The sequence below is a fragment of the Pantherophis guttatus genome, chromosome 3 (assembly GCF_059756535.1).
Source record: "Pantherophis guttatus breed Tessera chromosome 3, ASM5975653v1, whole genome shotgun sequence".
In the NCBI taxonomy this organism is placed as follows: Eukaryota; Metazoa; Chordata; class Lepidosauria; order Squamata; family Colubridae; genus Pantherophis; species Pantherophis guttatus.
Window position 1 is genome coordinate 194,989,396 of NC_142065.1, and position 17,436 is coordinate 195,006,831.

General features: G+C 35.7%; 1 protein-coding gene across 3 annotated transcripts in view; it reads right to left on the minus strand.

Annotated features, from left to right (window-relative positions):
* The window catches only part of CSMD3 (CUB and Sushi multiple domains 3), a 695,220-nt gene that overhangs the window by 212,012 nt on the left and 465,772 nt on the right, over positions 1 to 17,436 (minus strand). For all 3 annotated transcript variants that reach the window (XM_034422197.2, XM_034422198.2, XM_034422199.2), the window contains 8 exons: positions 16,128 to 16,244; positions 15,463 to 15,678; positions 14,348 to 14,536; positions 9,689 to 9,858; positions 5,166 to 5,322; positions 3,728 to 3,919; positions 2,004 to 2,130; positions 665 to 867 (listed from right to left, as the gene is read on the minus strand). In XM_034422197.2, coding sequence (XP_034278088.1) covers positions 665 to 867; positions 2,004 to 2,130; positions 3,728 to 3,919; positions 5,166 to 5,322; positions 9,689 to 9,858; positions 14,348 to 14,536; positions 15,463 to 15,678; positions 16,128 to 16,244 — 1,371 coding nt within the window. The remainder of the gene's footprint in view (positions 1 to 664; positions 868 to 2,003; positions 2,131 to 3,727; positions 3,920 to 5,165; positions 5,323 to 9,688; positions 9,859 to 14,347; positions 14,537 to 15,462; positions 15,679 to 16,127; positions 16,245 to 17,436) is intronic.

Genomic DNA, 17,436 nt, shown 5'->3' on the forward strand with positions numbered 1-17,436 from the left:
GAACGATTAGCACATATGTGCGAGGGGAACCTTTACCTTTTTATAAGGCAGAGCCAAGCTAATTCTGGGACTGCCTATATCTGAGAATCTCTGCCTGTCTTGCCATATCCTACAAGAGTATTTCTCCAGATCCCTTCTGTTAAAAGGGTCAACCTTTGGACTGAGGAACTATGGTTTCTCTTTGTCAGTGTCTGAATTATGACATACTTTAATCCTGAGTCTTCACAGCCCTGATCTTTTTGGCCTTTGGAAAGACTGTGGTCACTATTATATTCTTAGTGCAGGCATTAACTGGGACTGATGGTGTTAACAAGAACCTTTATTATGAGCCAACAGGCTGGAAAAAACAACAGGGCTAACTCTGAGGTAACATGACAGCTCTTAAAATACCAACTAGCTGTCAGAGCACAACCAATAGCAAACACAGATACTGCCGCGTTTACGAGGCCACACCTCTTAGTCAATCCCCGGGCAGCGTCCCTTGTTGCCGGGAGCTGCCGAACACAACAGTCACCAAGGGTGGAAGGGACAAAGAAAACCAGATAGCCAGACAGATATACAATCATTGGCTAATTAATCTATAATCTAGAAGGAAATTTTTGCAACATTTTAAAAAAAATCTAGATTTTGGACTACTTAGAGCCACACGTGTATATTAACTTACTTGAAAACTGAATGGCAAATCCAGATTTGCTGATATAGAAATCTGTGTCAAATTGTATTGTCACTATGTTTAGAGTGCTGTGGATGCCTTCTGGAATAAGTGAGCCACTAATTTCTTTCAACAGCATGTCATTTTCAGGGGGTCCATCCCAGACACGTAGGATATCATGTGAGGCTTCAGTATCAAATGCCAGAAATTGGAGGCTGTTAAAAAAAACACCAAATATTAATGTCCAATTCAAATAAATAAATTAAATAATTGCAACTAAATCTATGCTACTAGGAGTTACAGCTTAGAAGGGATTGTGTAGGGGAGAAAGATACTTGATTGATAATTAAAAGGTCTACATAAAGAGGTCTGCCTTTCAGGTGATGAGCAGCATTGTTTTCTTCACTGGAGATTCTCCTCAATGGATCTTTATGCCTTGATTTGAAGATTCTTATGTAGGTCTAAAGGGACGCGGTAGCTCAATGGCTAAGACTTGTCGATCGAAAGGTCAGCAGTTCAGTGGTTCGAATCCCTAATGCCGTGTAGCACCCATTACCTGTCCCAGCTTCTGCCAACCTAGCAGTTCAAAAGCACGTAAAAAATGCAAGTAGAAAAATAGGGACCACCTTTGGTGGGAAGGTAGCAGTGTTCTGTGCACCTTTGGCATTTAGTCATGCCAGCCACATGACCACGGAGACATCTTCGGGCAGCGCTGGCTCTTCGGCTTTGAAACAGAGATGAGTACCGCCCCCTCGAGTCAGGAACGACTAGCACATGTGTGCAAAAGGAACCTTTACCTTTACCTGTGTAGATCTAATGTGAGAAAACATTTGATGTACAGTACATGCAATGCATACACCAAAGTTTCTTCTGGCACTGAACAAAAATGTCAGATGAGGCTTCTCTTCAAGTATAATGACTTCTGTAGCTGCTACCACAGCTGGACAAGGAGTCAGAAGGAAGGCAAAGTAAATCAATGAAGCCATTCATTATGTCTTAGAGATTCCAAACAACTATCAGCCTTTTATCAATCATCAACCCAGACCCAACCCTCCAATTATAATAGTCCATACAGATTTGCAACAAATGTTTGTTCACCCAAAACTGCGGTAAATCATTTTAGCCCACCAGATAATATAGAAGATAAAATTACTATACTCCACCTGCCAAGCACTATCCCAGTTATACTTATATTGTTTTTTCTCCAAATAATATAACTTTAATATAACATTAAATTCTGAATAAAAGGGAAAATTTACAGTAATAAATGGATTCCAGACAGATTTCTTAGTTTTTGTATTCCAAAATATTTTTTTTTCTTAGTCTATCAGTTAAGATTGTCCTGGAGTACCTGACAATGTTTCCTGGATCTACTTCGATTATCCACGTACAACGCAGATTATTATCATAAGGAAAGGGGTAGCCGGGGGACAAGATTCTTCCTGAAGATTCTCCTTTAAAACGACCTCCACATTCAGCTGATAAAAACAAAGTGGAAAATTGCAATTATTTATGATAAATATTGATCAAGATGTTTCTACAGCAACTGAAACATGTAGAATAGGAGGAGTTTCATTCTAAACCTATAACAATATCAACCTATAACCATCTGTGGGAAGGCCACAGATGGGGGAAGGCCCATCTGTGGCCTTCCCAGATGGGTTCCAAACAGCAAAATCAATGAGGAATGTTATAGGAAATTGCCAATTAATGACTTAAGTACCCAATGATCTGTGGCAATTTAATACTGCAGTCAGAACTGGTATTATAAGTTTGGTAATGTTGTAATGTTTCCTTTAACAATTACTTTGTTTAGCCATGGAGTTTCTGGTCCCAATTCTGGTCAGTAAGTGAGGACTACTTGTAATATGCAGAGTGTATATCATTTTCCTCCATTTCCAATATTGATTGGGATCAATAGGCGAAGAGAAAATAAAAGAGTATCCGACCCTTCTAATTATTTATATAATCATTCGACGCCTTTAACTGTTGAAACAATGATGAAGAGCAAGTAAATCTTGAATGCTTTAAGTGCAGCAGGAAAAAAAAATGAGATTTTAACTTTGGGTTTTGATGATTACATCTATTTATGATGATAGAAGTACTGTTTGTTAGGTTCACTCTAGTTCAAGCAGTCATTGATTTATAGGTTTTTCTCTGTTTCAAAGAAACTCAGAAGTTCCTTTGTTTTATAGTTTGTTCTTGTTGCTTGTACTCACTATGTTTTTAGTTATCCCTTTCCTTTTTTTCTAACTCATTTCCTTTGTTTTGTTTTTTTTGTATTTTATACTTTTTTTTAAAAAAATGTTTGAATAAAAAAGAGGAATGAAGAAGAGACAAAATGTGTTCATGTTCTAGGAGAACAATTTTCAGAATCTCCTCATACATATAAGTGTGTGTGTGTGTGTGTGTGTGTGTGTGTGTGTGTGTGTAATGTGTATTCAATGCTACTCCATGGTTATGATGGAGTTTGTCAGTAAAATAAAAAAAGACTTGATTGAAATATCTTCTTATTCATAAACGTCAGTTGGGACTTGAGCAATCATCATCCTTCCGTATAACCTACCTCACAACATTGTTTTGAGAGAAAAGAAAAAAAAAGTTCACCAAGTGAAGAACAATAAGAATAAAAGTACTTCTTTGCAAAGCTAGTCTAGGGAAAAGAAGGACTAGTGGGGACATGATATATTCCAATATTTGAGAGGTTGCCACAAAGGGGAGGGGGTCAACTTATTTTCCAAAGCACAAGAAGGCAAGACAAGAAATAATGGATGGAACTAATCAAGGAAAGAAGCCACCTGGAATTAAGGAGAAACTTCCTAACAGTGAAAACAATTAACCAGTGGAACAGCTTGCCATCAGATGTTCTGGGTGCTTCATCACTGGAGGTTTTTAAGAAGAGACTACATAGTCACTTGTCTGAAATGGTCAGACAATAATCAATCAGAATAGAACTTTCCAAGTCTTCTAGTCCAATCTGCTTGAGCAGGAGGTTGGACTAGAAGACTTCGAAAGTTCTATTCTGATTGATTGAAAGTGATAGAAGTATATTTCTGATAATAAGAAACTGATTACCGATACAAGATGGCAGGGGATAATCCCAAGTTCTCCTTTCTCCAGTCATGCATTTTAGAAGACTGCTTCCATGGAGAGTGTAACCAGGATTACATCCATAAATGATAGTGCTGCCAGCAAAATGGCCTTGGTCACTGATTTTGTATCCAAATTGTGGAACACCTGGATCCTCACAGTGAGAAAGTTCAAAACCTATGAAAGGAAGGAAAGAAAATCAACAGTGTTAAAATCCAAGCTAGGATTTTTTCCCCCAAATTATAGATCATAATTTAAAAGTAGACTGTTTAATGCAATGATTTATTTTTTTCTAGCTATGCATGTATGTATCATTTGAGCCCTGGTGGTGCAGTGGTTAGAATGCCATAGTGCAGACTAACTCTGCCCACAGTCTGGAGTGTGATCCTTAGGGGCTCGAGGTTAATTCGGCTTTCTGTCCTCTGAAGGTCAGTAAAATGAGGACCCAGATTGTTGGGAGCGATATGCAAATAATGCTGACATTCTAAACCACCCAGAGAGTGCTGTAAAGCACTAGGCGTCGATATTTAATTTCCTAGGCTAGTGTACTATAATATTTTGATTTGACGATGAAAGAAAAATTGATAAAATTTATAGAAAATTTTAAAAGACTTCTTTATCTCCGCCCAGACATTTTGACCATCCATTGGACAAATTGATCATAATTTGTTTTCTCTTTACATACAATATGTGCTTAATCAACAGCATACTGTCTGGGTCAGTTCGTTTACATAGTAATACTTCTTAAATTCCTAATTTCTACCCCTTTTATCCAACCATTGATAAAACAATCCCAAATTCAAAAATATTCTGTGTCTTCTTTTTCTTTTATCTTCAGCGTTAATCTGTCCATTTCTGTCCAATATTTTTAAAATTATATCTTCTTCCATAGATGTTTCCTCACTTTTCCAATGTTGTGCAAATACAATTCTTGCTGCTGTTAAAACATGCAATATCAAATATACATCCCCTTTATCATATTTTTTCTGATATTATGCCTTATTATATATTTATTGTTAATAGTCAATATATATTAACTTGGGCATACATTTGGATGACATATTATGAAACTCTTTCTAATAATGTCTATTCAATATTATTTCTGATGAACTTGGAGTGCATTGTTTTCATCAAGTTTATAGCAATAGTAATAGCACTTAGACTTATTTATGCTTCACAGTGCTTTACAGCACTCTGAGTGATTTACAATGTCAACATATTGCCCCCAACAATCTGGGTATTCATTTTACCGACATCAGAGGGATGGAAGGCTGAGTCAACCTTGAGCTGGTCAGGATCAAACTCCTGGCAGTGGGCAGAGTCAGTTCACAATATTGCATTCTAACGACTGTGCTACCACAGCAAAACAAAGGTCATGATCATTTCTTACTTGATTCTTTATTTTACTTTCTGAAATACTTACTGGTATATACGAGCTGAAATCCTTCATCTGTACCCTCAGCATCTGAATTAAATTCAAGCCAAAGATGATTTGAAGTACTGCTCAGTGTTAGTCCTCTTAGAGAAGCTCCAGTAAATGCACCCAGCAAATGTGCTGTATTATCTTTCCCATCGTATATCTGAAAAAGCAAATTGACTTTAGATAATTTCAATAAGCACAAAACAGAGAGTAAACACAAAACTGAGATAGATCAGGACTGCTGAATTTACTCAGTTTGATAACACAGAATATTATCTCAAGAGCCTTAGTACTTTTTAAAAAATGCCAAATTACTTTTTTTAAAAAAAATCCATGACAAAGGTAGGACTTCCACTTCAGCTCACAAGTTGTAAACAACTGTTTACATTGAGAGTCAGCATTTTAATGATGGCACTCATTTTCTCTTTTCAAGTCGTATTAAAAGACTCTCTGAAGTTTATTTCTATGAAAACAGTTTACTAATTCATATACTGATATCAAAACAAAGCAAATGACTGCAGTGGGACTAGCAAACAAACTAGCTATAAGTCTAAAGGACATTGTAATCTATATGCAAATTAGACATCTAGGCTGCGTGGTTGGCTTTGAAGTACCAATTTATTTATTATCTTAAACAATTTCCACTCCCCTGCAGATATCCTTGGAAAAAAAGGGGAGCACAAGAAATTCTTAAAAAGATAAGGATTATGTTCACTTCGTAGACTTAGCTTGGTTACTAAATTAACCCATTTTATGGGTTCACCTAAAACCCTGAATTATAAACTGCCAGATATGTTGGTTCATACAACATACAGAGGAGTGAGAGAAAGGGAGGGAGGAAGGGACAGAGAGAGGGGGGGGGGAGGGTTACTTTATTAAAACTTATGTGATGTTATAAATATGCAATTACTAGATGTTGGGTTTTTTTAAATTAAAAAATGGCATTAATTTAGCAAAGGCTCTAATAACTTTCCCCAAATTTCAAGAGATAGTTTACATTTATCTACAGTCTGTAAAGTGACATAGAGCTTAATCTTGAGAAAAGGAAAGGAATAAATGAATCATTAAGGTGGGACTGGCAGACAAGATGATCCTGTCTTTAGAAAGAAGGAAGTAATAGAAAGAAACTCAAAATAATTCCATCTCAATTTTCTTTAGTATAAGATGTGACAGAGAAAAACTTAAAGAGGCTATTGAGATTCTGTTATTCTAGGTAATCACAATAAAGAACAGTCCTAGAAACTCTGTCATGCCAGATTATTGACCTGTTCCAAGATTTACAGCAAACACAAAATTGACCCTTGTGTGGTTCCATATATTTATAATCAAATCATGCAAGCATACCAATTACTTATGAAATACAGTACATTAAACAACAACTACCTCTGGACATGAGGATTCATGAGATTCCATGAGACGTATTCCCAGGAAAGCATAGGTAGAACCTCAGGTTTAAAGCAGTTCTTCCTCTAGATTCCAGGGTGGAGGGTGCCCAGTTAGTCCTCAACTGGAACCCAAATTTAACCCAGGCCAAACTGTCCTTGTCCATGCCCACAGGTATACCTTCAATTCTGGTTGCAAGAAGCTCAACAGAAGATTATCTCCATGGACATCTGCTCTTTGGGAGACTGTCTACTGTAGTCCTCACTCCATTCTTAAGAGGTCTGTCAGGGGCGTGCATAAGTACACCAGCGTGCCTACCATCCCTGTCCTAATGTTTTCTTTTATTTGTATCCTTTTCATGTATTTATAATTATGTTTAAACTTGTATCTGTCATAAAATGCATGCTTGACAAAATAAATAAATAAAATAAAATAAAATAAATAAATGAATAAGAGTAGCTCAGATACCACTCAAATTTCAATTAGGAAGGGAAACAAGACATTTGTTGTATATCTAAAGGTCTTATTATCCAGAGCTCAGTAAGGAGTTATCTTCAACTTACAGCTATTTATTTAATGACCATTCAACATTGCAATAACACTGAACAAAGTGACTTATGACCAATGCTCACACTTATGACCAGCATCCTCTCGGTCACTGATAAAAAATATGAGTGTTTGGCAACTGGCATGTATTTACGATGGTTGCATTTAAGATGGGATCATATGATCACCGTTTGCAACCTTCGCAGCTGGTTTCTGACTGCTTGGTTCACTTAACAACTGCAGTGAGTTGCTTAACAAAAAGGGTTGTAAAATTGGGTGCAACGCACTTAACTCACTTTTGTTTAGCAACAGAAATTCTGGTCCTACCTAATATTGGTGGTAAGTCAAGGACCACAGTACTGCTGGACATCAAAATGATACAGCTTTTTCCTGAAATCAATATGGATCCAGAACTATCTTGTCCAAATTCAAACTCTTGTCTGGGCTGTTAAATTTTATCAAATTGAGTTTTTAAATAACTGGTTTGCATGAACTAACACCACCACCTCTGCTTTAAACCCAGGAGTTAGTGTGCCATAAACTGATTGCTGATGCATTTATTTTACAGAAAAGTATGCAGATGTCATCCAATTAACACCTTCATTTTAATATCCCACCTCTGTTTTGATCTCAAAACTCAAAGCTAGTTTTAATCCCATTAAATCTTCAGATATCAAACAAAGAAAGCAAATAAAGAAAAACAAACATGACCAGAATAAGAATATTTTCAAGGATACCCTATATGGCATTATCCACTTCGTTTTAAACAGTGGTCAATATGATCTTTCATGGAATGATTAACTGATTGATATTTTTATGATAAAAATGCTTATAGCAGCATTCTGGAATAATGAAATATAACTGTACCTATACTATACTATATACACAAAATGTACATTCTGTTAAAGTTCAGCTCATAAGGCTGGGTAAATTTACTCAGAATAAGTTTCATTTCAACAGATTGGAAATGATGGAATAATTCTGTGAAGAGTTTTACTTTGATACTTAATTTGACATTCTTTAGTGCTGTATAATGTTCTGCATCTTCCTAGACCAGTGTTTCCTCAACTCCAACAGTGTTAAGATTGGTGGACTCCAACTCCCAGAATTCTTCACTGGCTGGGGAAATCCTGAATTTTGGCAGTTAAAGTCCTCCCATTTCAAAAGTAGTAGTAGTAGTTGTTGTTGTTGAGAAAACCTTTCTTAGACTTTTAAATCAATTGCACCTTAAATCTAAATAAGAATCATTTGCTAATAAAAAATTTTCATAAAATAAAACAGAGAATTCTCTTATAAGTTCCACCAAAACCTTTAACACATATTTCTGAATAGGGATATAACCTTTGTTATTTCAAACTATCACATATATGGTCCTCAATGCACCCCAAATCTCCCTAGGTAATGTAATCTTTAGGATTACAATATTAATGTTAATTGTTAGACAAATATATACTTAAAAAGACAATACATAAAATATTTGGGTCCCCAAGATGTCTAGCAGCATACTTTCCTTGAATCAATCCTTATTAGCAAATTTGAAAAAAAATGTATTGGCTGCCGTTAGGCAAACAAATTCAGTACAGATAGTCCTGGACTTACGACCACAATTGAACCCAACATTTCTGTGGCTAAGAGAGACAGGTGTTAAGTCAGTTTTGTGCCCTATTTTATGATCTTCCTTGCCATAGTTGTTAAATGAATCACTGTCAGGATTCCAAGTAACACCTCTAACAAAAGAAAACTCTGAGGCTTGAGTTTTCTCAAAGTTCCATTTTATTAGAGATGTCATATTGGCACATCTGGGAAAAGCCGAATCTGAAAGTTTCCAGGTTTTCCCCACCCAAAAGAAAGTTCAAGTCCCTGCCAAACACCCACAAGTCCATCACATGGTCCAATCACACATTGTCCCAACTGGAGATACCTCCCAGGTCCAGGCTCCCAGGTACAGGGCAAGTTGTCCTTGACGTCTTGAGAAAGGAATGCTATTATGACTACATATCACCCTGTCTGCATGCAATCCCCCCTCCCGGTTTCCCACAGTAGTAAATGTGGCAGGTCTGAAGGCCTAATACAAAAGATGGCTTCCAATCCTGACTCTGCAGTTGTTAAGTTAGCAACATAGTTGTTAAGTGAATCTATCTTCCCTATTGACTTTGCTTGTCAAAAGGGGATCACATGACTATGGGACATTGTATCCATCATAAATACAAATTAGTTGCCAAGCATCAGAATTTTGATCAGGTAACCATGGAAACCTGCAACCTTTTTAAGTGTGAAAAACAGTCTTAAGTTTCTTTTTTTTAGTGCCATTGTAACCAAACAATTTGCTGTAAATTGAGGATTACCTGTATAGACTGCTCTTAATATATTATATAGGTGTACATATGCAGAGATGCATCCTTATGCAGCCTAAATCCATAATAAAATAATAATTTAAAATAACTCATTGTTATTTATTGTTTTAGCTATTTAAAAAAAATAAAAAGCAAAATTTATTTTACTTTTTTCTTGTTGGTCAACTTGAAATAATTTATGATAGCCTGATTAATGGCATCTATTTGCAGAAATAAATACAACCCTCCCAATATCCAACATACCTTAAGAACATCTGCTTGTGCTAAATGGAATGTTCTGGCAGAAATATTAATTCCCTTCCCTGCTTGCACCTGAATGCTGTAAATACATTCATGATTGTTGTCATAGTTGAGGGGATAATTGGGGGACAGTAATATTCCTTCATTAGTGGTGGCAGAAGCTCCACATTCAGCTGCAGGTAAAACAGAATTCAGTGTGTAACTGAATAGAAAACATACATGAAATTGCATTGCAATTTAATAACTGTCCTGACTGGTCAACGTAAAATTCCTGATATATAATTCTAAGGAACAAAAAAAAAACAACGTTCATTTTCAAATTCTTCTTCATCTTCTTCTTTTATATTGTGTCCCTTGTGTTTTATTTTCCCCTCTATTTATTTCTGTGGACAATTTCTGAAAGCAGAAATAAAAAAGAAATGGTGATACCTTGGGAGAGATGTACAGAATTGGAAAGAAAAAAAAAAAGACTGTTGATTCAAAAGAATTAAGCACAGGGGTGAATGTCAGAAGTAATGACAGGTAAGAAAGAGTTGTATTTCAAAACTGATAGGGGAAAAAAGAATAAAAAAACAGAAACTATGACTTTAGAGAATACTTTATTAAAGGGGATTATAATGCAGGAGAAGTGTAATTTATCCTTATGAATTACACTGTAGTTAAAGAAAGAAGAGAGTAATGAAAATACCTGGTTGTAATAATGGTAGTAGTATTAATACAATGAAGGGCAATAGAAGTTTGGAAAGTCAGGGATCTAGAATGCCACCTCACTCAAAGTCATCACTAAAATTAGGATATCATTTATTTTGGCCACTCCAGTAAAAAAATACGTAGGGCTGTGAAAATCATTGCATGTATGTATGTAAATAATCTGGATGCCTCCCTTTCCTAATAATGCTTCTGAAAGCATATTAGCCTAAGTAAAACGTCTCTCCTTTAAGCATTTTGATTTCATTTCATTTTCCTGAAATGTTTGCAAGGTTCCTTCAAGAGAAATACAATAGAATAAAATAGAATAACAGAGTTGGAAGGGACCTTGGAGGTCTTCTAGTCCAACCACCTGCCTAGGCAGGAAACCTTACACCACTTCAGACAAATGGTTATCCAACATCATCTTAAAAACTTCCAGTGTTGGAGCATTCACAACTTCTGGAGGCAAGTTGTTCCACTGATTAATTGTTCTAACTGTCAGGAAATTTCTCCTTAGTTCTAAATTGCTTCTCTCCTTGATTAGTTTCCACCCATTGCTTCTTGTCCTGCCTTCTGGGGCTTTGCAGAATAGATCGAAGTACATAGCTGTTTAAAATTGTTTCTAGTTTTCTTGGTGCTTATGCTGGAATCATTGTCTTTCCTTATACTCTAGTAGATAATAATCAGGCCTAGCCTTCAAATATCTATGATATCCACTTCTTCTAAAAGAAGAAGCCAAGATCCTGGGTGAAATCATGTGATTGTCAGTCCATCTGGTTTTCATATATGTCACACCATTTTAATTTTTTTGACCAGACCTCATTAGGTTTAACGTAAGACTACATTTAATAAGGTTGGCTATACTAACAATCTTACAAATCTTATTCTATACAGTGGTACATCGGTACACAACTGCTTCAAAACTCGTCAAATTTGGCACTGGATGCATTTTGATGCAAAAATATTGTCCCAGTATTTGGTGTTTGTTTAGTACTCAACCCACTGCGATAGGAAGAGGAGGATGGCTGCAGAGAATAGACAGGAAGTCAGCCATTCTGGGAAAGTTACTGCAAAAGGAGGGGAACAGCCACAGAGGATGGAAAGGAAGTCGACCATGCTCAGAAGGTCACTGACATAGGAAAAGGGACAGCCAGAAAGTTATTCCAAGCTAAAACAAAAGGACAAATAAATAAATAAATCATGTGGTTTGTCCTTTCTAGTACTTGTCGGATTATCTGGAAGCAATTAACATGTATCGATACCACTGTACCTTCTTCTACCTTCTATATTCCTGTAAAGTAGGGAAGAATCTGTCTGAGCCACTTCTGGATACTATCTGTCTATTGGTGAACCGAAAACCTGTTTTATAACTTGTTTTTGGTAACAGAGTTTGCTTATGAAGATATTCTTCCTTATACTCTGTATCACCCCTGAAAACATCTGATGATGAACCTTTCAACTGATGATTAACTAGTTTGTGGCCATTTATAGCCACCTTTCCTTATTCTAGGAAGAGAAGGGTATTTTTATAATAAGAAAAAAACATCTAAACAAGCACTATCATAACATATCAAAGCTATCACTGGACAAGATTATATTTATTATCACATTGAACGGTTGTCTGAACACATGCATGAAACTATAGATAAAAACAAGTGTTTCTGACATAACATTATCTCAACAAGCAGTTTTCTCACAGAGGGAAGAAAGTACCCTCCAAACATTAATTTTGTGTGGTAGATTTATTTTAAAATACTAGTGAGAATGTTACATATAGTATATACACAAGGCTTCATGCTTTTTAAAAACTAAGTATAGAAAACATGGCTGTTTAGATCTTCTGCATAGAGAGAAAAAATATCATTTTATCAGCTGCATTTCCTTATTCATCAATTAAAATAAGTTTTGGAATCATTTTGTATGAACTGTTTCCAGACTGTATTTTCGCACTTCGTCCAATCAATCAAATTCTACGAGTGTCTGGATTTTCTATAGCTTTCCTCTAGGTTTCCACATAGTTTCAGCAAGGAAATTCAAATTAAAACTTTTTGCTCAATTGCCATTCTTTAGGGGCTATAAATTTGAGATTTTTTTAAATAAAAAAAGCTATAAAAGCTCTACTCTAAAAGTGTAAAGAAGATGTGGCTTTTTTTCTCCATGTTGGGCATGTTTTAAAATGTGAAGGGAAACAGTGAACCAGAACATAAAGAGAATGTTATTATAAGAGACAGATTGGATTTTAGGATTAAAAATGCAACCTACTTTAGACTGTTATAAAGAAAACTAATCAGAAGAAGAAATTAAACGAAGTTCTTGACAGCCGTGGGTCAGCCATGATTTGATTAAAATTCCTCTACTGAGTACAGTGGTTGGATTAGTGTCATTATTATTATATGTTACAGGACTCATAGGACCTTTATGGCAAGACCTACCACCTTTTTGTCAGTTTTTACCCACTGCTTAACTCTAATACCCTTCATGTCATTCATTTTGGAAGCTGTAGGCTTCCAGACATTTCTACTGAAACTGATTTGAAGGATTCTTGGTGAAAAAAAAACTGTAGTGAGAAAGTGGAAAAAGTCTCACTCCCATTAAGACACATAGAGAGAGACACAAACACAGAAGTTTTCTTATAGGTATAAGATACATCAAATATTATATGTCATAGAAATCATCATAGAATAACGGAGTTGGAAGGAACCTTGGAGGTCTTCTAGGCCAACCCCCTGCTTAGGCAAGAAACCCTACCCAAATAGTTATCCAACATCATCTTAAAAACTTCCAGTGTTGGAGCATTCACAACTTCTGGAGGCAAGTTGTTCCACTGATTAATTGTTCTGTCTGGAAATTTCTTCTTAGTTCTAAGTTGCTTCTCTCCTTGATCAGTTTCCACCCATTGTTTCTTGTCCCACCCTCAGGTGCTTTGGAGAATGGTTTGACTCCCTCTTCTTTGTGGCAGCCCCTGAAATATTGGAAGACTGCTATCATGTCTCCCCTAGTCCTTCTTTTCATTATAATAGACATACCCAGTTCCTGCAACCATTCTTCATATGTTTTAGCCTCTAGTCCCCTAATCACCTTTGTTGCTCTTCTCTGCACTCTTTTTAGACATCTTTTTTTACCTCATGGCTACCAAAATATGTGGCAATATAAATTAAGTCCAGCTAAAATAATATATTGTTTCTAAGGGAGAATAATGGTAAATGAATGACAATAAACACTAACAAGGTATTTTGGAATTTTCTTTTAATTAAATATGGTTGGACACAAAATGATAACCAAGACTCGAGATATTTCTAAATATTTTCAGATTGGATTTATTAGAGGCTAATTACTGAGTTATTCCATTAGAAGATTGGCAATGCTGTTCCAGTCATCTAATGAATAATTTGGAAACAGGATAATTTTGGCTATGGTCTACTTTTAAATTATTCTCCACATTCAGGAAACTGCCCAGGACAATCTAGCATCCTGCATACAGTGAATGGACCTTTGCAAAATATAGATATATATTTCATTTCAAACAGAAATATTGTTATACAGTTTGACAGGTCTGGCTTTGTTTACTTGATCCTGAAAATGTTATTTCTTTCTGAATATTGTTCTTCTCCCATAAGACTAGAAATTCCATACAAATAAATTTGTGGAACATCTGTACTTCTGGAACAAAGACAAAAGTGACAGCTGATATTTTGATACTTTTTCAAAACTTTCCATGTTAAACACATCCTTGAGGTCGAGTTGATAAAACAGAAGAAAAGTTATATAGAACAATTGAATATTAAAACTCAAAATTGGACTTCATACTAAACCAGAAATACCTGACAAATCAAAGTGAAAAGACATGAGAAATGTAAACACTGTATTGTACCAAAACTAATAGGTATGCACCATGCTTAGACATGCTGTATAGTTGCAAGTTTATGGACAATGACTACACATACAAGCAAATGAAAGCAGCTGACCACGTACCCACACACCTGGGCAGAGGTGCACTCCACACTCTTCGGCCACCACCAAGGCAGATGATTTCTGAAGCTCCCTCTAAGCGGTATCCAGAAGAACAGGAGAAAGTAAGAGTATCTCCTACTTCAAAGTTAAATCCAATTCTACTTCCAAATTGAGGTGTCCCAGGGTCCTCACATGGTTCTAGATTGTATTCTAAGATGGAAATAAAAAAGCAAATCAACACCTCATTTAAAAAGTTTCAGCATCTGACAAAGATCTAACTCAGGCCAAATCATTAAGTGTTGCTATCTTATTATAGATAACACATGTGTACCTGAAAATCAGCTTAGTCTTCAGATATTCCAACCACCACATGCATGGTCAAATAAGTAATACTGTGTTTCTCCGAAAATAAGACCCTGTCATATATTTTTCTGAACCCCGAAATAACCGCTTGGCCCTATTTTCAGGGATGTCTTATTATTTTGGGGCACATGGAGCAAGATGGGGCTCCTCTTGCTGTCTTACCTGATTTCCAGCTCTGCATTTAAATTTTCAGAGAGGGCTTATTTTCAGGGGGAGGCTTATTTTAGTGCATGCACTCAAAAGCCCAATTGGGTTTATTATCAGAGGATGTCTTATTTTTGGGGAAACAGGGTAGCAATTCAGTTGAAGTTTATAATCATGCTCATACATGTTCAACAGAATCTGTGAGAGGCATGTTTATGATTCCAATCACAGCTATAAATGAATGTGAGTTCAACTTATAAAATTATCCAAAAAGCTCTGCACCCTGAAAACAAGATCTATTTTCTTATGAGTTTATTTGGAATATTATGTCTTGCAATTGGTCTTGAAACCACTCTGATGTGCTGTGATGTTCCTGTTAAATAACATACTTTACTTTTATTACAATTTTCTTCAACACCAGTACAGTAGACATACTGAGATCTGTGTAATGGGAGTAACATCAAAAGCAACTGCAAAATATTTTTTTAAAGAAAAAAAAATACATATCAGAAAGAAAAAGGTAATATTTGGATTTCTTCTTCTCACCATGCCCCATCTTTGTGACTCTCTCTGAGGTAACTATCGCATTTTCTTCGACCTAAAAAAAAAAGCTTGTTTCGTTCCCTTACCCGAGAAAGAAATATTAAATCCTTCATAAGATATTGAAAAGTCAGAAATAAAGCGCAATTGAGCCCTGAAATTTCCATAGAGACCAGCATTGATTGGAGATGGAAGTTCTGAACCAGTCAGGCGTGCTAGTGGTTGAGTGAAGCTGCGATTCTCTGTGATTAGAAGGTAGTCATGATGATCTTCCAAATGGAAGGTGTGAAAGGTGAACTGCACTCCTATTAGAAAAATAAAATTAGACTCACATAGTTAACATGAAACCAATTATATCACTGATTAAACTCATACATTTCATTCCAACCATGGGCTCAGAAAATTAAACAAGGTTTATTTTATCCTTGCCCTCAGAGTCTTTCTTCATCTATTTTGTCTCTCATCTTTACTGAAACCATTTTTTTCTATTTGTGAGTATTATTCTACATTTTGAGGGCATTTGACAATAGGGCTAAAAATGCTACCACTTTTCATTTACAAACGAAAGGAAAACGTTAACATTGTGTTGGCCTAAATTAAAAACTAAACTGAACTAAACAGTAAATTAAACAAAACTAAACTACTGTAAATAACATTTTTTTAAAAAAAAAAATGTTGTTATTCTTGACAGTTCAAATGATAACATTAAGGGTGCATAATATGAAGCAAGATTAAATGAAATGTAAATGCATACCTTTTCCATGTGTTACATCCACAGTCCATGTGCAATTCAATGAATTTGGATATAGTTCAGGATAACCAGGAGACAGAATAGTTCCACTAGGTCCTCTAACATCCCCTCCACACAGAGCTGAAATGTAAGGCCAGAATGTAAGGAGGAGAACATCAGCATAGGTAGTCATTATAAGTTTCCCAAATAACAACTAGAACTTCTAATGTCACTACTTAAACTACAGTCTGTAACTGGGAGGACCTTAGTGAATTAATAGAATAATCTCTAAATGCAACCGACATTTACACAAAGTGCTCACAAAGGAACACAATTAATACATTAATTGTTTAAAAAAATTGTTAATAAGTATTCTGAATTGCTGTGATTGATTTCAAAGAATGAAAAATGGAAGAATGAAAAATAATTCTTTCTTTGCAGGAAAATTGTATATGTTCAATTCAACAGAAACTTGTTGAACTGTGTCTGTCTGTTGTTTACCATCCATCCATCCATCCATCCATCCATCCATCCATCCATCCATCCACCCACCCACCCACCCACCCACCCACCCATCCATCCATCCATCCATCCATCCATCTATCTATCTATCTATCTATCTATCTATCTATCTATCTATCTATCTGAATACCTTATACATTTTTGAAGGGCTGGGGAAATCAAAGCATATGCTGAAATGTTTCATGCCTTCTACATTTTTTTCACCCTACTTCCAATTATGAGAAAGGTTTGCCATAATACTTGATATCTAAATTTAAACTGGCATACTATAACAATATATTCTATTGTAGATGGGTTTCTCCAGCATTTTTCTGGAATATTCTATATATCCTCATATATCTGAAATATCAAACTTGCTGATGAAAACAGACAAGGGAAAAAATCAGTTCTGAAAAGGAGTTTGCTTCTTGACGGAGAAATATTATGACATTATGGTTCCTCTAGAAAGCTTGTGAGCAGCAATAATCATTTGAAACATTGCTTTGCAGCATTTTGCCACTTTATGCTCAACTAACACAGATATAGAAATATGCTGCAAGATTGAGACACACTCTAAATTTCCTGCGATCAGAAAAGCAGATCTCAATGAAATATATACACCTCTAGATTTGACATCATTCAGAAGACTGGAGTTCAGAGTTTACAACAATATATAACAGTTCTAATACAAAAAACAGACTAAAGAGAATCATAATATCATATCTAGCAAATATTAAATAAAACTCATATGGCACAAAAAAGAATGATATGTTGATTCAAGGCATGAGTCCCTAGAATCCACAAGGGAACCCATAATCTGGGTTGTGATCTG